Source organism: Haliotis asinina, chromosome 8, assembly GCF_037392515.1.
Source record: "Haliotis asinina isolate JCU_RB_2024 chromosome 8, JCU_Hal_asi_v2, whole genome shotgun sequence".
In the NCBI taxonomy this organism is placed as follows: Eukaryota; Metazoa; Mollusca; class Gastropoda; order Lepetellida; family Haliotidae; genus Haliotis; species Haliotis asinina.
The window spans coordinates 58986436-59013232 of record NC_090287.1 but is presented as its reverse complement, the minus strand read 5'-3'; the positions used below and the strand labels follow the sequence as shown (position 1 = coordinate 59013232).

Here is a 26797-nt window from a genome sequence, read left to right as displayed (position 1 = left end):
TAAGATCGATTTGTGCGCGTGGGTAGTGGTCAACTTGCATTACATCAAAGAGGCCGTGGCACAGTTCTGAAAGTGGTATATGTGACATCAAATAAGGCTTTCAAAACTCATCATCCGACGACTGTTCGAGAAGCATGATGTCATCCGGTCTGGAAACGCTGGGCTGTGGACAGAAAATATAAAATGCATTGTGTAATTATGATTAGTAAACAATTCGAATACATAAATACTGAAGCCATTGATTGTACACAAAACTATGTTTGCGGTAGTCATGCCAATATCTCCGGTGGAAGTCGCTAATACACTCATGAGTGGAAGTAACTATACACCTGAGATACTTCATCTATGTACAGTATTCTGACTGCAAGAAGGGAGAAAACTGCTGTCAAGCGTACTCGTTATACCAGGAGGTATTGTTAAATATTTGGACTTATTTTCTCGCATGTACAATGGCATCTCTGTGCAATTGTTTCATTACTTCAAACATTTATAGCACGAACGGAGATTAATACAAAGCGTCACATAAACGATGAAACTAGATCTAGTCTAGCAACAGATCAATACAAGGAAATCAATAACGATATAATAGCTCTCAGGCTGCGTTAATAGTCACCGTCATGCATGACTGATTATTGAATGTTTGCGGTAATAGTCGATGCTGGGACAAGGAATGGCATGCCCGTGGGATGGGGGACGGGTGGGTGGGACTTTGCCGAACATCTGATTTGATGATAACGGATTGAGAGTCACGGTCCGCGAATCTATAGCCTGTTTTCAATTGCCATTAACAGTCTCATTTGGGGGGACATGAACCACTTTGGCAGACAGAGTTCAAACTCATTAATTGCATGGCACCAATTGAGTGAATGTTTTGAGTGAACTCGAATTATATTAGCTAAATTGAGTGAAGTTTATTCAAATGATTATTTCTGTCTTTGTTCCTGTATTTATAGAATGTAGACGTGGTTCCCTCATTGCATAATGACAAACGCACAAGTTAGCATTCAGAAGAAGTACAAAATTTAACACTCTGGACATGACCTAAATAAGGTCATCGGATGTAATGCCAAGTCATTGTTATACCTTATATTATAATTTTATATTCTACATTTGTAACAGATGTTATGTTGTTTTTTTCCAGAACTTCAGTTACCATTTTCCCATATTCTGAAAATGTACGAGATGTGTATTTATGAATTTTATCGTGAAGAGAAAACATAACAAAATCGAGATAAACATGTACTTTGTTAGGCCGAAACAAACCATAAGGTCCCTATTATTTGAGGGAAGTTTCGCGCATCAGTCATTGATTATCTAAAACAAAAGCGACCGGCAAAACGGGAATCACCCAGGTGGATATAGAACAGACACAGGACGGGGGATAAAGGGGTGGGACTGGGGAAGACGCGAGATAATGTTGGCGTTGGGTGCTGATGCAGGAGGAGATGGACATGGGTGGGAGACAGGAGAGCTTGGGTGGTTTTTGAGGAGATGGACGTGGGTGGGAGACAGGAGAGCTAGGGGTGGCTTTTGAGGAGATGGACGTGGGTGGAAGACAGGAGAGCTTGGGGTGGCTTTTGAGGAGATGGACATGAGTGGAAGACAGGAGAGCTTGGGGTGGCTTTTGAGGAGATGGACATGAGTGGAAGACAGGAGAGCTTGGGGTGGCTTTTGAGGAGATGGACGTGGGTGGAAGACAGGAGAGCTTGGGGTGGGTTTTGAGGAGATGGACATGGGTGGAAGACAGGAGAGCTTGGGGTGGCTTTTGAGGAGATGGACGTGGGTGGAAGACAGGAGAGCTTGGGGTGGCTTTTGAGGAGATGGACATGGGTGGAAGACAGGAGAGCTTGGGGTGGCTTTTGAGGAGATGGACATGGGTGGGAGACAGGAGAGCTTGGGGTGGCTTTTGAGGAGATGGACATGGGTGGGAGACAGGAGAGCTTGGGGTGGCTTTTGAGGAGATGGACATGGGTGGAAGAGAGATTGATTTGGTTGGGATTAGGTTGCTTTCTAACGTCAGAATACAAACCTAAAGAGTGCTTCTCACTATATATTAAGTCATCTCCTGTTTTCCCAGAATAACCGCATTTGAAGTTTCTGTTAAGACAGGTTTTACTTTTCGTTAATAAGACCTCCTCCCAGGTTTTACTTTCTGAAGCCATAGTTTCCTAACTCTATATGAACATCAACATTCAAATGATATGTTTGAAATCAATTGAAAAAATCGTTCAAGATTAAGCTCAAAGTGTTGTTTTCCCTGACAAGACTGAAACTGTATCCCTCAAATTTGTAGGCAGATGCCCTGCTATACGGCCACCGGGTAGACGAGTGGAGTACGGGATGAATTATCTTTTCATAGTTACAGGCATTACATTGATTTTACGTGCGCTTCGGTTATTGTTATGTAGCTTCATATGATCATCTGCACTGTAATTCCCTCCCCTCCGGGTTTACATTGTTTACCAAAACCCTCAGAAGTGTATTCTCATATACTTAACGCTCAGCGATATTCCCGTGATATGGTAGCTGTCTGTAAATAATGGAGTCTGGGCAGACAATCCAGTGATCAACAGCATGAGCAGCGATCTACGCAACTAGGATACGATGACATATGCAACAAAGTCAGCGAGTCTGGCCATCCGATCCGTTAGTCGGCTCTTACAACAAGCATGGGTTCCTGAAGACCAGTTCTAGCCCGGATCATCAAGCGTCAGGGTTCACATTAGGACCAGTTAGGGGAGAGGTACAAGGACGCTAGGTCAAGGGTCAGGTATTGAACGGGGGTGAGGAGAGGGCCGTAGAAGGGAGGGTGACAACCCATGGGCGGATCCGGACGTTAGACTGTGTGAAGCATGAAGCGAGGGACAAGATCAGAAATAATGTAAGGAAGCACCGTAAAATGTTCTCTAGAGCTCCACAAAATATATTCAACGACGTTCGCGTTGCCATGAACGCTGGAGCCTCCGTGTAACACAGATGCCTTACATCTGGTAATTCAAGAATTCAAGAACTAGAACCAATTTTCATGAGCGAACAGGCTAGTGCAGTTGCTTCAACTTTAACCCATGTTATGGTAAAACGGACAAAAACAGAATAAATCATGTTTTGGTTTAGCGCGGATATCTTTCTCAAAGCTGTCGATTTTGGAAACTGAAACTTTTGACTTTAGTGATTTATTAAAGACTGAAACTGACCAGAATACAAGGAGAATGATGAGAATTATTTATGAAAAAACATCATCATCATTATCATCATCATCATCATCATCATCATCATCATCCGTGGAACTCCACTTATAGCAAACATTCATTATCATATGTCTTTGCGTAGAAAGTATGCCATATGTAATATAATACAACAAGAAACGTTGCACACAAAAACAAATGAACTAGGAATCAGCCCATCCGTCAATGTCACGGGTATGTCACACCATTATCAATCTATCAAACATCGAACATTCTTGCGTTTAACCAAGTCTGTGTTGAAATATCGATCGCGGGTTTAATTAGTATAGAACATAAGTTGAGAGATCAATTTTCAAATTAAATAGTGAAAACCGTTCATAGCCATTTTGAAAATCGATAACGTTTACAAAAAATTATTAGAGAAGCAAAAGACATTCCTCTCATTCACTGAAACGAATGAAATAGCGGGTGCAGTGATAGCGTAGTCAATAGAACCGCAGATGGAATACAACACAGAATCTTGGAGTTTGTTCGTTGTTGTAGTTGCTGATGTTGTCGGTGTCAGCGTGACAGACTGCGTTAAAGCCATGTAAAAGTCATCATATTCATAATGAGCGGCAACCATTTCTGGATGTGAGTCACGTCGAAATGTCGTCACATTCAATGCGACCTGGCAACCATTTTCAGTACGCTTTTGAGTTACAGGCAATGAACAGGCAACCATATCCAGTGTGCTTCTTTTCGGTTAAAGTGAATTGTGTCTCATCGGATGTTATCACAGATTAAGCAAAGTTAGCCTCTGGCTCCCTTGTCTTGAGAACATATTTCGTGCCCACGTAGGTCATCTTAAGGGTTAATTTTGTACTCAGTTTCAACTAGCTGATACACCTGTTACGATTCCGAGTCCCGGCCCACAAAGCGTTACGACATTCGTAATCCAATGATAAACTATTGGGTTACGACAGGTCGTAACGTTAGGATCGCTTTGAGGCTCGGGACACAGGGCTAGAATACATCCTCTGTTCTCCATATTTTCCAATATACAACTGACATGTAGATCAGGGACTTACTGAGTCTAGTCAAGTCGATCACACACACAGTTCGTATCATACCAAACTTTGGAGATTGTGAAGCCCAGCACGTCTTTATCCACATGTCTGTCTGATACAAATACATCATACGCCGTATAGTGACAATGAACCCACTTTTCGGATTCGCACATTTGTAACAACGCACCAAGAACCCTGTCCCTTCCCTGTATAACTAGATCTGTTGCCGAACTTGTGGCACAAGATCAAGAATAATTTTCTTGTACAAAATGCCAGCAGTCCGTATGTGTTTTATTATAATGATAGAAAGAGTATGGACAGTGCAAACTATGGAAAGCGTCATAACGTACACGTGCTATTACTTGCTAGAAAATATCCAACTCTTTCTTAATGTCAACGAAACTGTTAAAAACAGGACTAAATGAACGAAATGTTTCGTCTTCTGATAATACAAATCCGATAAGTGTTTTCCCAGTGTGACACAAATATTTCTGTGGAATGTAGCCTTTTTAAATCGACGTGATATCCATAACATATGTTATTTGTCTTTATCATCCGCCAAACATACAGGGAAAAAATTGAAATGTTTGGCCAGTGACTGTTTACGGATAGTCTTAATCACTGTATCTGTCGTACCTGAATCAAAAGTGTCAAGTCTAAATCCCATAGCTGTAGGTCTTTGTTTCATGCTTGTAATGTTTGACAATTATCGCTCAGGTTTAATAATTGTTTTAAAGGACTTATATACATTCAAATCGCGAATCTTAACTAAGGACATTCATCCAATCCTGAACCCGTGAAAATCCGGGGTAGCTATAGAACAGGCCTTCAGCAACCCATAGTTGCAATAAATGGCGACTATGCTTGTCGTAAGAAGCGACTAACAGGATCTGGTGGTCAGGCTCGCTGACTTGGTTGACACATGTCATCGGTTCCCAATTGCGCAGATCCATGCTCACGATGTTGATCACTGGGATGTCTGGTCCAGACTCTTTTATTTACAGACCGCCGCTGCATAACTGGAATATTGCTGAATGCGGCGTAAAACTAAACTCACTCACTCACTCCTCCAGTTCTGACGAAACGTATCAAGGGTTCTCTGACGAAATTCGTTCATGAAAAGATACACGTTAATAACACCTTGGAAAAGCGACACATATCCAAATCCATACGAAAATAGCAGATATCTTATATTTGATGCCCATGCTATCTAAGCAAGATTATGTATATTAAATATGTTGTAACATTTAACGATAGACGCAGTTCGTGCATTTTATAAATCGAAGGTGAGAGTTTGTATCAAGTGGGTATGTTCGCCATTCCCACTATACCCAACAGTTCCTGAAGCTGTTGAGAAGCCGGAGCTGGAGAGCTTCCAAGTAGAAAGCGCCTTCGGAACAGGTGACAATGTTTGGGTTCAAGTCAGACCCCATTGTGTGTCATCGTACCCTCGTGTTTCGGGGTTAAACTTGGGGATTGCTACAGTGTCTGTGAGACACTACAGTGTCTGTGAGACCAGACCTGGAAATTGAAAGTCATCGTACCTTCATCGTACCTTGAGCGTTTGGGAGCTCAGACACGGGGACTGCACGTCAACGTACCTCGACGGCAGTGTTTGGGAGACCAGACCCGGGAACTGCGCGTCAACGTACCTCGACGGCAGTGTTTGGGAGGTCAGACCCGGGGACTGTGCGTCAACGTACCTCGACGGCAGTGTTTGAGAGGCCAGACCCGGGGACTGTGCGTCAACGTACCTCGACGGCAGTGTTTGGGAGGCCAGACCCGGGAACTGCGCGTCAACGTACCTCGACGGCAGTGTTTGGGAGGCCAGACCCGGGGACTGTGCGTCAACGTACCTCGACGGCAGTGTTTGAGAGGCCAGACCCGGGGACTGTGCGTCAACGTACCTCGACGGCAGTGGCTAGAGGCAAGATTCGTCATCATGCGACGACGTGACTGTTGCTTCGCACTAACTCCGGCTCCGCTAATTTGATTCCATCACTTGCCGCGAGGACAACTGGCATATTGCCGATCGCAGCATTAAACAGCATTCGATCACTCACTAGATTCTGATACTTGGACACTGATTAATCAATACACCACTAAGAATGCACATACGCATAGTAATACCGCTTGACGTCGATTAGGGAGATTACGGCATAAAAAGCAACAGCAAAGTGACAGTTTTACAAATACATTTGCCTTTGACATGCGATACACAGTTTCTGTGGTTGCCTCCAGCGGTCTACCGATTCCATATTGATTATCTAAACCTCTCCGTCATGCACTTTATTCTGCATCCAAAGATGTAATTGTGAATTATGGCATATGAAAAGATCGAAATCCCGTTTGGTTTGTATTTCGACAGTTTTCTTGTCCTTTAACGTCAAACATAAAAAGACACAGATAACTGGATAACGATTTCCATGTTGGATGGTTATGGAAATTTTATATTCAATTTGTCAACTTTCAAACATGAAAAGTCGAGAGTAAGCGTTCGGGGAATTCCGTCTTGTTTGAGTTAAAACATTTGTGATATCTTGTTCTGTTTTATAGAATAAACTGGCGGCAATGAGCAAAGACAGTTGACATCGCATCCACGGGAACTAGTGTATGTAGATCAAACCCCCGCCCTCAAAAAACAAAACAACATTTCTAGTTTCTCTTTCCAATTATATTAGTATTTCTTTAAAGTCAGCAGAATTGTACCTAACTGACATGAAAATGGGATGTGTATAGCCTGGGTCTGTATTGTAGGCTGACATACAATCTGTTTGGGCACATCTGATGTTCATATTAGTCTAGTCTTACGGAAATCAAACATCCTTCAGGCGCTACTTTGTCATGGATTTGCTGTGCTGACGATCTAAGTGGACGCTTTACCATCTTTTATTCTCTATTAATGTTTTGCTTCAAAACACACGTCGAAGGAAGTCTCAAAATAGTCAATAATGCTTCAGTGTGTATTCCATGCACTTGGGGATGTGCTATTGGTGGCTGTTATTTTATTCGACAGACACTTCAACCCCAAACAACCGCAACTGTAAAGACATGTTGAAGTATTTGTGAAGACACCTCAACTTCTCTCAGAAGGGCAACATTTTGTAAGGGTTTCGTTGCACAAATGTCTATAGTATTTGCCCTTTAAATGTCAAGAAAATTTTAAAAGGTAAACATTTTGATGACTGTTCATGGTTTACATGAAACAAGCGCTCTCTCTCTTTCTATCTACCTATATACCCCTTCTCGTATGTATGTATGTATGTATGCATGCATACATGCATGCATGTATGTATGTATGTATGTATGTATGTATGTATGTATGTATGTATGTATGTATGTATGTATGTATGTATGTATGTATGTATGTATGTATGTATGTATGTATGTGTGTATGTATGTGTGTGTGTGTGTGAGTTTGTTTGCGTGCGCGTGCGTGTATGTATTTATGTATGCAAGTATGTTCGCTTCAAAGAGGGCTAAAGTCGAATCGATGTGCCAAATTCTACCGAGCCGTTTCATTTCTGTAATCAGTAACCAGTAATCACTACGTTACAACCACCGAACATGTTGTACAGTGGATGAAAATCGGCAGGTCGTTCCACGTAAGTCGCGCTTAGGCCGTTTGTTAATAAAATTCTTGCATAAATGCATTATATATATATATATAGTACGGCTGAGATGTTCATCTCCAATGTAACTGAACATATTTAATCACAACAAAATTTAACATTATGCATGAACAGCACGTGATGGTATACAGTGCCTCCGAATCTACATACATGAAAAAGGGAAAATGGCGAAATGTGGTAATGATAAAGATCTTTGGGGTGGCAAGTTAAAAGTGTAATATCTCGACTGGGGGACATTGTGTGTGTGTTAGAGTGAGTGAGTGGGTGAGGGATAGAGAGGGAAAGGGAAAATTAGAGAAAGAGGGAAAGAGGGAGACAGAGAGAGATGGAGGAAGATGTAGGAAGGGAGAGAGTCTGGGTTTGTGAGAGAGAGTGAGAGAGTGGGTGTGGGATAGAAGGGAGAGAGAGTAAGAGGGTGATAGAGACGGGCGGGGAGAGAGAAATGGAGGAAGGGAAGGAGAGAGAGATAGAGGAGCAAAGAGGGAGAAAGGGGAGGAAGATAGAGAGGAGAGAAAGAGAGAGGAGAGAAAGAGATAAAGAGGAGGAAAGGGAGAGAGAGATAGAGAAGTGATGAATGACGATCACACCAGGTGTTCGCTCAGTATTTCCTCTTCGCCCCTCCTAGTAAACTACTCGCCAGCATTATACTTTTCTTCCAAGTCCAGACAGTGCCACATTGAAGCTTCTCATTCCGTCGGGGTTTTCATTGTAAAATTACACAGACTCTCTTATTAATAACCCTCTACCTCTATCAGCATTATTTTTCTTTATTAAAAACGCCTTAAGCTACTTATATGGTCAATATATATTTGGCAATATAAGATGATAATTGTGACACTTATATGTTTTCATGTCACAAGCAATGCAAATCAAGTTTAAGTGGTTTTTTTTTAATTGTTGGTTCTACATTCATGCATGTATTAAAAACATTGTAAGGCTAAAATAAGAAACAAAACGTTTCTTTACGGCCCTTCACTTCAATCCATTTTTTTTGCCAGTGAAAAATATTTTTCAAATTAACAATATGATAATAAAACATATTAAACAACAACACTGGGTAATAGCCGGTAACGACTATCCCAGCGAGCAACTTTCGAATTGAGGGTTATGGGAAACTAGCGGTAAACATTGTATGACTGGACCACTGTAAATGACACCCGGTGTTCGCAAACAGGTTAACCATACCCAGTCCTACCTGTAACACTCGTCATTCACACTGGATTTAGCACGTGTTTCTTGCCTTACATCGCAAAGCAGCACACTGCCCATATAATTCGGCATGTAGACAAAACAGGGAGGGGATTGACCAAGGATACGATCACACAATAGCGCCTATGGTTTTTGTTTGAACGATAGGTTGATTTTGGAATATGCCTGCAGTGTGCGAGAGGAGAAATTCTGTTGCTCATAAGTGACAAAATCCGTTCCCTTAAAAGCCGACTCAGCATAGCAGCGGAATGCTACAAAGCATATAATTAAACTCGGACTCTTTAGTCGACCAGCAGAAACAGTGACACAGCTAAAAAAAGGATTCTGTTCCATAAAATGTTTCTGATGGAGTCGGACATTTGTATTTACTTTTAACAATGTCCCCTAGTGTCAGACACCTGTATTTACCGTTAAGAATTTTCTCTTGTGTCAGACGTCTGTATTTATCTGACTCATTTTGTGTGTCAGGTTGAGACAATATCCCATTAAGTATGTCACTTGTATTTACCTGTAACAACATGCCCTTGTGTCACAACATCCGCTCCTGTCAGACACATGTATTTACCTGTCACAACATCGCTCCTGTCAGACACATGCATTTACCTGTAGCAGCATCCCCTTGTGGCAGACACCTGTATTTACTTGTCACAACATCCGCTTGTGTCAGACACATGTATTTACCTGTCACAACATCCCTTTGTGGCAGGCACTTGTATTTACCTGTAGCAACATCACCTTCAGTCAGACACCTGCATTTACCTGTAGCAACATCACCTTCAGTCAGACACCTATATTTACCTGTAACAACATCCCCTTGTGTCAGTGACATGTATTTACCTGTAACAGTGTCCTTGGGTTCCTCTCCGCCACCTTCCTCCTGCGACATACCCGTGTAGCGTAGGCTGTGACAATAATTAGCATGGCTCCAGTTATCCCCACGCCGATCGGAATGAGAACGCTCACCAAGTATTTCTTGTCCTGAAAGAAATTAAATCACTAATGAACGGCAACATCAGGGTAAAGAGGCCATACTTGGGAGAAGGGCACTTATAGATGTACTACAGAAATGTAACACGACAACGTCGTAATGATGAAGTCGCGGCAGTTGGGAGGGCTCGCTGTTTCCCTTATAAAACTGATTATGTCGTAGATGGCAGCAGCCTCATCTGCGGTAAACGTCGCCATGGATAACAGTGTCGAGGTAGACGTCCACGCCGCCGATGTAGTAGCAGGTGATGCTATAGCAAGATCATCAGTCTTCGTGCCAGGTCTGCTCTCTGCAATATGCTATGTTGCCGATTCACATGTACAACCATATTTCATTCTCTGAATCAATAGTTAGCATCAAGGCGTGGATATTTTACCTAAATTGTATCTTTATGTTAAAACGTTGAATCCGTTATCTGTATCTGAGGTTTATCTTAAAAGTTTGAATCTTCGATCTTTGGGAATATGGTGGATCGATATCTAAATGTTGGATCTGTGACCGAAATATTGGAACTAACATTTGTATGTTGGGTCGCGGATAGTTAAATTTACCCTGGGAAAGTGTCTATGATCAAAGCGGGATCTGTAGTCTGTATGAAGAATGTTATATACATAAACTGTATGATAGAATTTGATCCTTTAGATAATGAACTGTAAATGAATCAGTTTGTACTGTACTTTCTATGTATAATTTGCGAATGTATAATATATGTATGTACACACACACACACACACACACACACACACACACACACACACACACACACATATACACACACACTGTTTCAATATACTACATGTTTGATATATATTCTTGTTAACATGTATGTTAAAGCGAGTGAGTGAGTGAATAATGTTTTACGCCCCTTTGTGCAATATTCCAGCAATATCACTGCAGGGGGCACCAGAAACAGGTTTCACGCATTGGACACATATGGGGAATCGAACCAAGGCTTACAGCGTGGTGAGAGAACCTTTCATCCACTGTGCTACCCCAGGGCCCTAATATGTTAACTACATTGTCCGTTATGTAAATGGGGGCGGCAGTCTCGTGACATCGAAGGTCCGGGTACCCACATGGACACAGTGTGTGCCCACTTCTGATGCCCCCTTCCGTGATTTTGCTGGAATATGTCTAAAAGGTGTTTAAATGCATACTCACTCAAGAACTTTTGAGCAAGATATCTGTCAACTGATGTTTGTGTGATGGGTTTACGTAAGACTTGATTATTTACTCATCGATAAATAGTTAGAATCTTACAACATTCACCTATTCAGCCAAAAATGTGTGTTGCAGTAGGCCGCGGTACAGAATGCCCATGTGCCCTTACAGCGGTGATGATACAAGGTTTGTTATGCATTGTGCTCCAAAACGCCTGTATGTAAGATGTCTGTGTTAGAAGATGTATTGCTGTGATCACCAAGCAGCAATAGTCCACGTTCAGACAATATTCTGGGTTATAAAATCACTCGAGTCTGATCTGACAACAAGATTCACATTTCCGACACCAGCAGCTACCATCATTTGACAATCAGTCTACCGCGGTCGTCAGAATATGGCCGCTTAGTCAGATATATTACCGTTACGTTAACGTTGGCCCTGACTGCAAGACTAGCTGATAATCAAGAAAGTTGCAGCTCTGCTGCTATCGCAGAAGATGTTCCTTCTCATGACAGTTACTTTCTAGACAGCGAAAAGGTACGTTAGATAGAACAGATATATTAATTGCGACCGGCATCGGTGAGGTTTGACTGCGCTGTGCGGAGCTTGTAAGTCGACGCCGATGGGAACATAAATCTGGTTGGCAGTACGCAGAATTCCCTATGTAATAGAAGAAACGAAATACGACGTTTTACGTAACTAATTGGCGACACGGAATGGAGCTCTGGAAACCTGTCTCCCAGGGTTCTTAATTACAGGAGAATTAAAGATACACTGTGATTCAGAGTTGGCGAAACAAACCTAATTGTGAATGAGGCAAAGGTTGATTTCGTTGGAAATAGACAACCGGACGCTGATTGTGTGGGGGATAGTCCGGCAAAGGGGGAAGGGGAGAGGATCGGGAGGAAGGACAGGATGATACGACTTTAGCTGAGGCATGAGTGCAGTGAGCGACATCACGGGGATGTTGGAGACGGGAGCTCCAAATGCAGGAGACTGAGGTCAGTCTGCCCCCGGGATATCATGACGCTCTTGGAGACTATCATAATACGATTTATGATGAAGGCTCTGACGTTTAATATGCTTCACCTTCTACACATTGATGTATTAATGAGAGCCCAGATTCAGGAGCAAGATTAACGTGATGCAGTCTTCTGACGAATATATTTACTTCTTACCCTCCAAAGAACACTCCCGAAAGGGCCGTCGTCGAAGTCCAGAGGATCGGCTGAAACAAGATAGAGAGTCACATATTTCCTCCAGCAACATGGAAACATTAACGCTGACGATCTTGAAATTGGTCGATAGAAAATTAAATGAGGGATTAGATTAAGGTCGTAAAGGCAATATTTCAACCATGTAACGAAGATGAATGGCTTTTCTGCTTTTGAGTGAATGACTTTGAGCAATGGCTTTGCAATTGTAATTGGTAATTGTTTTTATGAGTCTTTTTTATTTGAAAGCGGGCCACCGTAAGTATGTATATACATCGACAGTGTTGCTCAGTCCTCTAAGATGAAACCATTCGCTTACACAAAATCGAATCCATTGACTCTTTGTATCTCTATTTGGCAAAAATCGAAATGTGTACAATAAATTTAACATTTGCCACGTGTACCAATGTTTACATAGACAACACAGCAACAATAAATTTTCTTGTCGGGAAACAGTTCCTAGAAATGGTTTGTTGGCTGTTTACGCCGAACTCAGAAATATTCCCGCTACATTGTGACGGTTTGTAAGCAATCGAGTGATCAGCAGCTTGAGCATAGATCAGCGCATTTGGGATACAACGACATGTGTGAATCAAGTCAGCCAGCCTGACGACCTAATCCCGTTAGTCGCCTCTTGCGACAAGCATAGGTTTCTGAAGACCAGTTCTAACCGGTCTCCCCACAGTAATGAAGATACAGCTGTATGCGGATGCCAGCCATGAGTTACAGTAATAACAGACCTAGGTTAATATTAACATCGTTAGTTGTCTGTTAACAACTATCCCAGCCACATTTACGGCATGTCGTAAAACACGTTCTTAATGACGGCAAAATGGCCGACTTTATCACCGTGACTTGCAATATTTTTACTGCAATATCCATGTGATTATTAAAGTTTGTTATCATTGATAATTTGGCCAATCAATTAAACGTGATTGTTAATGCACCCAGAAGGCTCTGAGGTAAATTCATAGATTTTTGGAAAATGTCCCAGTCTATTTATTGTGCGTTTTCCTCACTGGAATGGATCGGAACCAGACTATATAATCAGGAGACATGCATTCTGACCTTTTCAAATGTATGCAAAACGGTTCAGGATTAGAGTGTTTAAAAGATCGGAATCAACGACTTTCTATTTATTCATACGAGAAAATGTCTGGTATGAGATGCTGTCTGCTGAAACGATGTTGTACGTTAGTGATTAGTTCACACAATACGGTTTCGTGCACAATACTGTCTCGTCAAAATCTCGTTCATTTATTTATGTATTTATGAATATGGAGTTTCCTTGCGGTAAGAATCGTGGAAACACCACTTTCATATGCATCCTGTCCTTGCACATGACATTCGTTTTTCAGGTGAATTACAACTTTCAATATAATTGACAAGGGAAACATTTTGAGATAGACTTTCAACAGGCTTTTCTCAGAAGGACTTCAGCGCAGTTTCGACAAATACTAACAATGACGACTGCTGAGGTGAATTTAACGTCTCCATGCTCAACGTCTTGTTTCTATAGCGACATACCTGCGTGAGTGACTGTGTGTGGTTGGTTGGTTTCTTGTTTTACGCCGCACTACGATATATTTTAGCTATATGACTGCGGCCTGTAATCTTCAATTCTGAATCAGACAATCCAGTGATCCGCATCTTGAATATCGATCTACGCAATTGTCACACGATTGCATGTGTCAATCTTGCCATTGAGCCTGACCACCCAATCCCGTTTGTCGCCTTTTACGGCAAGTATTGGTTGCTGAAGACCATTTCTAACCTGGATCATTACAGGCCCTGTTTTGAGTCTGATTTGTATTCGCAGTTTGACATTAATACCTCACTAGGGTACATAAAACTGAATGAATTCACACCCAGCATCCCTTGTAAGATTCCCATAATGGCGCCCGTCAACAGGCAAGGAAACAGCAAGTACTATCTTAAGGTATTTGGGAATAAGGCGGTCAAATCACAGATCTTACAAATTCATTGACCCATCGTTTGATGGTAGCAGATGAAGGGGAAGACTTCCCATAAACTGCTGAAAGTCTTTCTTCATCAATGTTCTTCGCCGAGTTTCCTTCACGAACTAAAAACTTAATTACTGCTCTATACTCAATTTTATTCATTTTCTCTGCCGTGAGGGGGGTCTCTTTCTGTCAAAGTGAGCTGTTCAATAACTTCTAAGAGTAGGATACCAAAACTTATAAACTCATGGGCAAAAGAAACTTATCACTTTAAAATTTCCATTTACGCTTCTAAACAAAACTGAACTAGGTAAAACATACTGAGAAAACATTCGCTAAAACACATTTTTAAGCTGAGTAGCAAGCAAAAAACCCGAGATATTGTGATTTTCGTGAAAGCACGAAAAACAGTGAAAAAGGTTTTTTGAGTGTAACCAAAAGTTCTCGTGCACATTGGTTGCATAAATACAGCTGTTCGACAGTGCAATCATGCATTATCAAAAAGCATATCAAAGTTATGCCACGACTGTCATCGGAGCAACGCAATAGGGCCATCGGTATGGCCCATATGGGGGCGTCACAACGTCAGATTGCCAGAACATTCCACTGCAGCCAGGCAACAATCAGCAACCTCCTGAGACGTTTTCAGCAGACAGGTCAGACCACTGACCGTCCAAGATCAGGTAGACCAAGGGTTACGACGCCCGCCGAAGACCGCCATATCCGTACGATACACCTACGGAACAGATTCGTCACAGCGACGTCAACGGCGACCACAGCCTTGGGACACCGCATCAGCAGACGAACCGTACTAAGACGTCTCCGTGCTGCTGGTATCAGAGCTCGCCGTCCATTCCGTGGAATGCCCTTGACCCGCCAACATTGTCAACGTCGGCTGCAGTGGGCACGAACAGTACGTCGGTGGCAGCGACGTGACTGGCAGAGAGTGCTCTTCACTGATGAAAGTCGTTTCAACTTGTACAGAAATGATGGCCGAGCCCGTGTATACCGACGTAGAGGTGAGCGATTGGCGAGGAACTGCATTCAAGAGGTGCACCCATTTGGAGGAGGTGGTATCATGGTGTGGGGTGGGATTTGTGCTGATCAGAGGACACAGCTTGTCATCCTGCATGGAAATCTGACAGCCCAAAGGTATAGGGACGAAGTCTTGAGGCCAGTTGTTTTGCCCTTTGTGCGTCAACAGCCAAGAGGTGTTCTTTTGCAACAGGACAATGCACGTCCGCATACTGCCAGAATCGTTGAAGATTACCTCAACAACGCCAACATCAACGTTTTGCCCTGGCCAGCACGTTCCCCAGACATGAATCCCATTGAACACCTCTGGGATCATCTCGACAGACAGCTAAGACAACGACAGCAACCACCAGCAAATCGCCAACAATTGGAGCAAGTTCTCTTGGAACTGTGGCAGAGGATTCCTCCTGACGTCATCAGGCGTTTGACGACATCAATGCGGAGACGTGTACTAGCGTGCATTGATTCAAGGGGTGGACACACTAGGTACTGAGTGCTCAGACACTTCCAAGATTCAGTTTTCCACACACTCTGTGAATGCAATCCTCTGTGTAAACTTTCACGTCCACCCCATGTGTCATCTACCTCACTTCCTGCATGCATGAACATTGACAGGGCATCAACAAATACAGTTTTTGCTGTGTAAATGGCTTATCTTTCTTATATAAACATTCTTTCTGACATTTTTTTGTTTTTGTCGTTTTTAACACAAATAATGTCGGGTGATAAGTTTCTTTTGCCCATGAGTTTATATCACATCAGCTACACTCCAAGGTTCAATGTCGTACCATATACTGTGACACCTGGGTATGATAAATGCTCAAGGCTCAAAACGTATTGACATCCCCTCGTATGTCTTCACGAAGACAGTCGGTCATTTTAGAGAAATATCAGCGTGTAAATAAAGTTTAATTGTGCAAGCGACAGAGTGCAATAAGCAGGTGCGATTTACACTGAACGCCTAAAGAAACGTCACCCTCCTTCCTTACTGACGGAGGCACCGATCTTCAGTTGTCATTGTGATGAGTGGACGTCCACTTCTTGGTCAGTCTCTGTAGTACCGAATAAGTCTTATCACAGTATAAAGGTGGCATCCGAGGGTGTTGGCAACATAACTGCATGTCGACCTGATCAGCGCCATTCAAATGGCTCTTTCTATCTCTTCAGCTATTAATCGTGGCATATACTTATTTAGCACATCATGCATTCTATTCTCTCCGTAAACCCTATAGAATTTGTTCTGCACGTGAAATGGGTGTAAATACAGATTGACTATTGCTACATTTTGGTGACTGAAATTGCTATTGGTAAACAGAAAATGGAAAAAAGTGTTACTTTGCGAGCAAATATGTTAACAAAGATAATTTTAGACGTTCCTAAACACTTTTTCAGAATATCAAGGACACGTTTTACTTGTTTTCACGAATGCAAAACAGCAGAAAATGTTTTAAAAGAACTGGAATCATAGGGATGATTCTTTTACACATGTTTCTTGTTTTAATAGTTAAAAAATGGTGACTTTACATGATTTGTCTTTGTCCCCAACAGCATTTTAGTTCTACCTTTCCTTTGAACATCTAAAAATCACTGTTATTGGTTTATTTCGACACGGTCGAAAATAGGACAAGTTAATTCTTTGAAAAGATGCACTTCATCTGAATATAAATATAGTTGAGACTTTTTTGTGATTTGCATAAAGCTGCATAAAGTTTTGAGACGAATATAATAATCATTATCACTGAAAAAACTAAACCTGATTTTAACCGTAATATTTAAAACAAACACGGGCTTAACTAAGGAAAACGAAATTGTATGCAGTTAGCAACACTTAAGTCGTGAAGGTGAGTAACGGAGAGTAACGTCCCCTGATGACGAGTCATCTGACACTATGCATGCCACAAATATAACAGCGGACCCAATGACACTGGCATGAGCCAAACTTATACTGTTACGACACTTATACTGTTGTGACACTCTCGGTGGCCTTGTGAAAAGACTTTTGGCGTATCAGGGTCGAAATAATAACAAAAAATACGGTTTGGGGCGGTAAATCTACATGAACAATTATACATAGACAAAAATTGTTGTAGGGAAATACGTACTCTGCGCAATAGACGTTACGCCCATGACAATTTCAATAAAGAATAATAACATACCTAATGTGATTACTATTCTTAAACATATTTACACTTTTCCTCTGATTAAAATAATATACAAGTAGTATGTCGTTCTCTAATCTGTCAAATCTCTTTTTGAAAACAGTGCTAGTGATAATAACATGTGAACTACAACATGACGTGACTTGACGTGACGTGACAAAAACAAAAGCGGGGCACATGTGCTTATCATGTTTTAAAAACGGAATATCGTGGTTTGGAATTATTCTAAGATTATTCTGTTAGTGAAAAATAAAGTTCCATAATTGTTTTTTATTGTTTTATTGTCGGCATATTGCTCTTATATTGCTGAGTAAGGATCACAGCGGATGCAATATTTCCTGTTCTAGGCCATCCCGATATAGTTGTAATGTCGCTGGATGTGATGCAAAGTCTCCTTCATCCACTCATGGGATCAACATCTTGTGGCCTCGCTCCCTCTTCCAGTAAGTTAAGCTCTATGATCTCCGTGGACAGGGCCGGTTTCCAAGATGGTGCTACATGGCGGCGATCAATGCAGTGATGATTGTTATCTCGCTGACACAGTCCCGAATATTAGTATTCCTACATAATTCAATTTTCTGGTAGATTTGCACAGAAAATGTGGTTACCTCTGTCGAAATCATGGAATATCCAAAGCGATATTAGCTGATCGATCTTGGAATGAGAATGTTATTGAGTGTTGGTGTGGTCATCGGGGCTGATTTACTCGACTACCGGGCTGTGGAAGCGAGTCGCTTTATGTGATGATTGAAGAGCCAAGCTGATATGATCGGATCAAGTCCAGGCACTCTCATCACACAAACATCTTTGAAGTAGTAAAGACAAGATTTCTGTAATTAAAAGATGTGAACTGTGTTTGGACATCTCCCCTGTCGGTTTAGGGCTGGTAACCTCAATGATTGAATTGGGTTCCGACAGAGAGACTGACCCCCTCACCATCTCGGCGGTTTCGTCTGGCAGTTGGAGACCAAGGGCTTAATACTGACTTCTTAAACGCACGTAGCCAGCACACGTTATTTACATGTAATCCGTCGTATAATGTACATGGGTTAACCGTCATTTCCCGCATTCACTATCAAACATGACTTTGAAACTTTGTCTGATATTCAGCTACAGCATGACATCCACCAAGAGTCTTTTATCATGCATTTGGTATACAGCCTACCTAATTCACTTGTGGTGAAGTCGCGTCAAACCTGAAGATGGGGAATTGTTAGCATGTATCTCACGTCTTACTTAGGCCCGGGGAATTGTCATATAACGGCAACAACGCATCTAATTTCTATCAGTTAGATTGTTCTGTATCTGAAATCTCGCGTCTAACTTTGTTCTCATTACTATGAGACGCCTATCCTCGACCTTTGGACTAGATGTCTCAGCTCAACAGCCTCAAGACCACACACCTCGAGTTTCGACAAAAGTCGCTTTGAAATGATCATTCCCAATGCTTTCTATATCAGATTTTGTCGCATGGTCGACTGCTGTTAGTTAGATTTCAGGACCTAAGTTGCCATGATGCAGCTCCCTAACATAGGTTGTCATTCTGTTGTTCAACGACATAAATCGTAATTTTCATGTTGAACAGCATAGGTTGTCATTCTGTTGTTCAACGACATAAATCGTAATTCTCATGTTGAACAGCATAAGTTGTCAGTCTGTTGTTCAACGACATAAATCGTAATTCTCTTGTTGAACAACATAAGTTGTTATTCTGTTGTTCAACGACATAAATCTCAATTCTCTTGTTAAAGAACATAAGTTGTTATTCTGTAGTACATCACTATATGCTGTAGTTCAGCATAGTTCGTAATCCTGTATTTTATCAATATAGGCTGTCATTCTAATGTCCAATAACATAGTTTGTCATGTTGTAGGTCAACAACATAGATTGCCATGTTGTAGTTCAACAACATAGATTGTCATGTTGTAGTTCAACAACATAGATTGCCATGTTGTAGTTCAACAACATAGATTGCCATGTTGTAGTTCAACAACATAGATTGTCGTGTTGTAGTTCAACAATATGGGATGTCATGTTGTAGTTCAAAAACATAGATTGTCATGTTGTAGTTCAACAACATAGATTGCCATGTTGTAGTTCAACAACATAGATTGCCATGTTGTAGTTCAACAACATAGATTGTCGTGTTGTAGTTCAACAACATAGATTGTCGTGTTGTAGTTCAAAAACATAGATTGCCATGTTGTAGTTCAACAACATAGATTGCCATGTTGTAGTTCAACAACATAGATTGCCATGTTGTAGTTCAACAACATAGATTGTCGTGTTGTAGTTCAACAATATGGGATGTCATGTTGTAGTTCAAAAACATAGATTGTCATGTTGTAGTTCAACAACATAGATTGCCATGTTGTAGTTCAACAACATAGATTGCCATGTTGTAGTTCAACAACATAGATTGCCATGTTGTAGTTCAACAACATAGATTGCCATGTTGTAGTTCAACAACATAGATTGCCATGTTGTAGTTCAACAACATAGATTGCCATGTTGTAGTTCAACAACATAGATTGTCGTGTTGTAGTTCAACAATATGGGATGTCATGTTGTAGTTCAACAACATAGATTGCCATGTTGTAGTTCAACAACATAGATTGTCGTGTTGTAGTTCAACAATATGGGATGTCATGTTGTAGTTCAACAACATAGATTGTCATGTTGTAGTTCAACAACATAGATTGCCATGTTGTAGTTCAACAACATAGATTGCCATGTTGTAGTTCAACAACATAGATTGTCGTGTTGTAGTTCAACAACATAGATTGTCGTGTTGTAGTTCAAAAACATAGAATGTCATTCTGTAGCACACCATGTTGATGTCTTTCTAAAGATCAACAACATAGTTCGTAATTCAACAGCATTGATGTAACTCAGCAGCATGCCTGGCTTTCAATAGTTCAATAAAATAGATTTTCTTTGCGTAATTCAACAACATAGGTTGTCTTTCTGTAGTTCAACAATATAGATTGTCTTTCTGTAATTCAACACTAAAGACTGTCTTTCTGTAGTTCAATAAAAACTCTCCTTTTGTAGTTCAACAATATTGATGGTCTTTCTGTAATTCAACACTAAAGACCGTCTTTCTCTAGTTCAACAATATAGATTCTCTTCCTGTAGTTCAACAATATAGATTGTCTTTCTGTCGTTCAACAACATAGATTGCCTTTCTGTAATTCAACACTAAAGACCGTCTTTCTGTACTTCAACAATATAGATTCTCCTTCTGTAGTTCAACAACATAGATTGTCTTTCTGTAATTCAACACTAAAGATTGTCTTTCTGTAGTTCAACAATATAGATTCCCCTTCTGTAGTTCAACAATATAATTTGTCTTTCTGTAATTCAACACTAAAGACTGTCTTTCTGTAGTTCAACAATATAGATTCTCCTTCTGTAGTTCAACAATATAGATTCTCCTTCTGTAGTTCAACAATATAGATTGTCTTTCTGTAATTCAACACTAAAGACCGTCTTTCTGTAGTTCAACAATATAGATTCTCCTTCTGTAGTTCAACAATATAGATTGTCTTTCTGTAATTCAACACTAAAGACTGTCTTTCTGTAGTTCAACAATATAGATTCTCCTTCTGTAGTTCAACAATATAGATTGTCTATCTGTAATTCAACACTAAAGACCGTCTTTCTGTAGTTCAACAATATAGATTCTCCTTCTGTAGTTCAACAATATAGATTGTCTTCCTGTAGTTCAACACTAAAGACCGTCTTTCTGTAGTTCAACAATATAGATTCTCCTTCTGTAGTTCAACAATATAGATTGTCTTTCTGTAATTCAACACTAAAGACTGTCTTTCTGTAGTTCAACAATATAGATTGTCTTTCTGTAATTCAACACTAAAGACTGTCTTTCTGTAGTTCAACAATATAGATTGCCTTTCTGTAATTCAACAATATAGATTGTCTTTCTGTAATTCAACACTAAAGACTGTCTTTCTGTAGTTCAACAATATAGATTCTCCTTCTGTAGTTCAACAATATAGATTGTCTTTCTGTAATTCAACACTAAAGATTGTCTTTCTGTAGTTCAACAATATAGATTCTCCTTCTGTAGTTCAACAATATAGATTGCCTTTCTGTCGTTCAACAACATAGATTGTCTTTCTGTAATTCAACACTAAAGACTGTCTTTCTGTAGTTCAACAATATAGATTCTCCTTCTGTAGTTCAACAATATAGATTGTCTTTCTGTAATTCAACACTAAAGACCGTCCTTCTGTAGTTCAACAATATAGATTCTCCTTCTGTAGTTCAACAACATAGATTGTCTTTCTGTAATTCAACACTAAAGACTGTCTTTCTGTAGTTCAACAATATAGATTCTCCTTCTGTAGTTCAACAATATAGATTGTCTTTCTGTAATTCAACACTAAAGATTGTCTTTCTGTAGTTCAACACTAAGACTGTCTTTCTGTAGTTCAACAATATAGATTCTCCTTCTGTAGTTCAACAATATAGATTGTCTTTCTGTCGTTCAAGAATATTGATTGTCTTTCTGTAATTCAACACTAAAGACTGTCTTGCTGTAGTTCAACAATATAGATTCTCCTTCTGTAGTTCAACAATATAGATTGTCTTTCTGTAATTCAACACTAAAGATTGTCTTTCTGTAGTTCAACAATATAGATTCTCCTCCTGTAGTTCAACAATATAGATTGCCTTTCTGTCGTTCAACAATATAGATTGTCTTTCTGTAATTCAACACTAAAGATTGTCTTTCTGTAGTTCAACAATATAGATTGCCAAAATAGTAAGAACCTTTAAGCAACGGAAGCGACTAATAGTCAAATAGTCAAAAGTAAACAGCTAACTATATCTGTCGTGTCACGGAAAATGCATGCCAAGAACTGACGGGTTACGGAACAAGCGCATCAACACTATCAGGTCACAGAACAAGCGTGGCAGGATGTTACGGAGCCGGCATAGGGAGAACTGTCTGATTAGCGTACGTCCCAGTGTGGACTATCTGAATACGGAATGAACAGTGTATTGGTAGACAAAGCATGCACCAACCGGCGAAAACATCAGCCTTCCGCACAAGAGCGGGGTCCTAATTGAAGGCTATCTCAGCGGAGGAGCAATTTTCACTTAATTTAGGCATTTAAGTAACTGGCATATTTTTCTCGTATCAGTTTGATGAGATGTCCCATCGGTTTCATTTCCCGAAGAATGAGGTTTATAACACTAACGAACCAGGCGAACCGACAGTATTGGTTCATAAAGGTTTGGTAAGTCAACTATACTTCAACAAGGAGGACAACGTACTTTGTTTAAAGGAAAAGCTTCACGCACGTCTCCCCTTCTTTAGGCATCTATTGTTCATCTGTGAGAGAGGTGGTGGGGTAGCCTAGTGGATAAAGCGTTCACTTGTCACGCTCGGGTTCTATGTCCCAATTGGGCACAATATGTGTAGTCCATTCCTGGGCCTCCTTTCACGAAGCAGCCGTTACTGAGCTTAAGGTTAACCTTATATCCCATTCAGCACAGCACTAAGGTTACCTTAATTTACGATCACCTTAGGACTTTGTGAATTGAGGCCCGTGTGTCCTCCGCCCTGATATTACTGGAATATTGCTAAAAGCGGCGTAAAACTCAACTCTCCCTCTCGATGGACAAAGACCGATATCCCACAGTCCCATATATATCCTACTTGAATATATACTCTTCAAAATAGTAGTGGAACCTGAACTTTGTAGTCTGGTAGAAAGAAAACCCATTGATGAACGTTACAACGACATTCATCTTGTGTATGCAGCATCATCTCATGTTATCACCACATGCAAACACAATGCATGGGGGACACGTGCAAACATCTGTGCATGGTCAGGGTTTTCAGGGTCAAATCACACACTACTTACTGAAAATTGTAAATCTGATACATTGTATTTTCATGTTACACGCCAGTCACCTAACAAGGGAGATAACGCAACGAACAGCTTACTTTCAATGAAATCCATGTGGTGATGCATTCTCAAAACATCCATTATTATTGTATCAACATCGATTCAGTCCCATATATCTCCCAATTTCGACAATCGTACATTGAAAGTACAGTTCCCCTACATTTTTTGGGAAGAGTATATTACCTTTCTGCATGAAAACTATGGTTGTCTTAAAAAACCCAACGAAATAATCCTTGAATATGCAATGCCATTTAGAACGTGATCAGATGTAACACATGTATTCAAAGCTTTCCGCTGTGCAAATTTACGCTGGTCAGAGGGGTGCACAAAGTTTGTGATCAAGACTACCATCTGTCCGATTTCCAGTTTTGTGGAAGTATCGGTGGCTGGGTGTTTTAGGTGGCTGACTCTGAAAGTGGGGGTTCAAATCCCGAATCAAATCCCCTAGCTTTTGTACGCCATCGCAAAAGTGGCATCCCCAATGAAACATAGCCTGGAACTGCTTCTTATTTATACTGACTCAGCATCTTCCCACTGGTAAAAAACTGAACCTCAACTATTTATAAAATCTGGACACTCAGATCGCTACCGCACAGGATGCAGTCAGTCACTGCCTTTTAACATTATACATATATACTCTAATATTCATGAATTGGTATCCGTGACTACCCAGATTCGATTTGATCTTCAGTAATGCGTACTTGTCGAAAGAACCCACTAACAGGATCGGATGGACAAGCAACAAGGAGACGTGAGATGGAGGAATTGCATTCGTTTAAGTGATTCAGACAACATACATTTTGAAGAGCAGATGAAACTTCTTCCAGTCCATCTTTTATTTCCAAGACAGTATTCTAAGCAATTCCTCCAGGATTCATTTGAACTTTAGAAACGGTACGCTTTCGTTTGAAGCCGAAATATCGACTTCGGCGAATTCTATTTTAATACCCAAACCGCAGAATTTTGGATTATTCTCAAACTGAAAACAGAGACTTGGATATGTCCGGAGTAGTGTGAATTTCATTGAAGCGGATGAATGCAATTTATTTGACATTACGTGTATTGTCATACAAATATGAACTGTAAAAAGCCAATGCCAGATGATAACCAGTTTCGATTATTCACCGAGACAGATTCCATCAGACATATAAGGTAAGTTATTTTAATGGATCACAAAAAATCAATGACACCAGGTGATCTTGAAGTGGGTGTTCTCGAAGAGGGTAAGCAGTTTACATAGTGACGGTTGTATAAAAACATTCTTACTGACTCTGTCAGTACGAAACTTGAAAAATTCATAATTTCAGTAGACAAGTGACATTCTGTTGAATGTGAACCAACCCTGTGGTCTACTTGAAGAAGATGAATGGGATGGGAAAGCGGCTAGACTTTTAAATGGAGAAGACATTTTTCATCTAAAGCAGTAAAACCATATATGGTTCTAAATTACAACATTGAGTGTTATCAGTTAATAAAATAACGTACCTTGAAGAGTTGGTTTTCAGCAACCAATGCTTGTCGAAAGAAGCAACCAACGGGTGGTCACTGACTTGTACATTCTACTTGTACATTTCGCGGTGCCCTAATTGCATAGATCGATAGTCATATTATTGATCACTGGACTGTCTAGTCCCGTCTCGACTATATACAGACTCCCCCCATATAGCTGGAATATTGCTCAGTGAAGCGTCAAAGAACAAACTAATGAAATGACGTGAAAATATGAACACGCCCCTTGCACTGAATGAGTGAGTGGTTATGACTTTACGATGCATTCAGCAATATTTCAGCAATATCAGGACGGGGGACACCAGAAATGGGCCTTACACATTGTATCCTTGTGGCGAATAGAACACGGAGCTTCAGTGTGACAAGTGAACGCTTTAACCATTTTACTACCCCACCGCACCCGCACCTCGCGACCACGTAAAATGGAAGCACAGACTAAAGACACGTACTTCCTTTCATCTCAAGGTAAAAATGCAAATACGCCGTTTTATCTTACCTAAACTGTTGGGCGTGGCATGTCCTACCCGGAGGTGTTGCATGAACCCGGTGAAGTGCCGAACCAAGTACTCATACTGCGCTTTTGTCATATGGGGCCGTGGTTTCTTGGTCCTAGTAACTGGTTTGTTCTCCTTTGCTTGTGACGTTGAGTTTGTAGTTTGCGTTGAATTGTCATAAGACTGGTCAAACGATACCTTAGTAACGTTATGACTTACACTGGAACTGTTATCAATGTCTAGGCTGCTCTCTGTTAAGTCTGATTTTGAAACGCCCTTTGATGTTGTTTCAGTTGTCATCGTTGCTGTTGTTGCTGATGTCGTCTCCGTTGTCACTGTTGTTGTGCTGTAGTTGCTGTCGTACGTCCTTGTGGTATAAGTGTCAATATCAATATCACTTTCATTCAATGAACAGTTGGTACATGCAATTTCAATATCAGATTCATTCCTTGAAATGTCGGTATCCGGATTCTCAAACGTCCTGCCAGGACCTGTCACAATACTGTCTTGTAAGTATGTCGGTGACGTGGAATTATCCACCACAGTGACGTTCCCAGCGGATGCCACGTCCCAGTGCACTTGCACCTGTAGGACCAGCACCAGCACCACCGCAATACAACGTCCACTGCACGACTGCATGCCGATGTCCATTCCAGTACTACGATTGTAGTGGACAGAAAAGTTGCACGTATTAGTACAGAGGCAACACGTGACACCGTAGTTAAAGGATCCCCTCTCCAATGAAGAATACTATTTTGTTCACCCGGTCAATGAAGATCACACTTTGGCCCTAGACCACAGGATCACCTAATCAATGTAGATCACAATTTCCTCCGCAGATCCAAAGATCACTCTTGCTTCCATTAACTCAAAGGATCAACTATTCAATGCAAACTTTTGTTCGTTGGCCAAAGAATCATTTATTCACAGATCAACACCTTTGCTCGTAAGCCAAAGGGTCACCTATTGATTCAGATCACTCATTCTCACGCAGAGCAAAAGATCAGTCTTCTAATGTAGACCACTCTTGCTTCGGTAAACCAAAGAAAGTCTATCACAACGAGATCACAACTCCATTTTATCTCGACTAAAGCATAGCAAGCCCCGATGATTTCAAACACATTGTTTGTGGGGCGTTTCTTTGCCTGTTTGCAATACAATATCTGTTACACGTCGCTCCACTGCTGTTCTGGAATCAGACATCGGTATGAGTGTCCTCATGCAGTGAATCTGGAAGACAAAAGATGATTCAAATTATTCA

General features: G+C 40.8%; 1 protein-coding gene across 1 annotated transcript; it reads right to left on the bottom strand.

Moving 5' to 3' along the window:
• Positions 1-63: 63 nt before the first annotated feature.
• On the bottom strand, positions 64-26766 carry LOC137295139 (serine-rich adhesin for platelets-like). Its single transcript, XM_067826461.1, has 4 exons — positions 25539-26766; positions 12403-12452; positions 9913-10053; positions 64-163 (listed from the first exon to the last, which is right to left on the bottom strand). The coding sequence occupies exons 1-4, from the start codon at positions 26185-26187 to the stop codon at positions 101-103; spliced, it is 903 nt and encodes a 300-aa protein (XP_067682562.1). The 5' UTR covers positions 26188-26766; the 3' UTR covers positions 64-100.
• Positions 26767-26797: the final 31 nt, after the last annotated feature.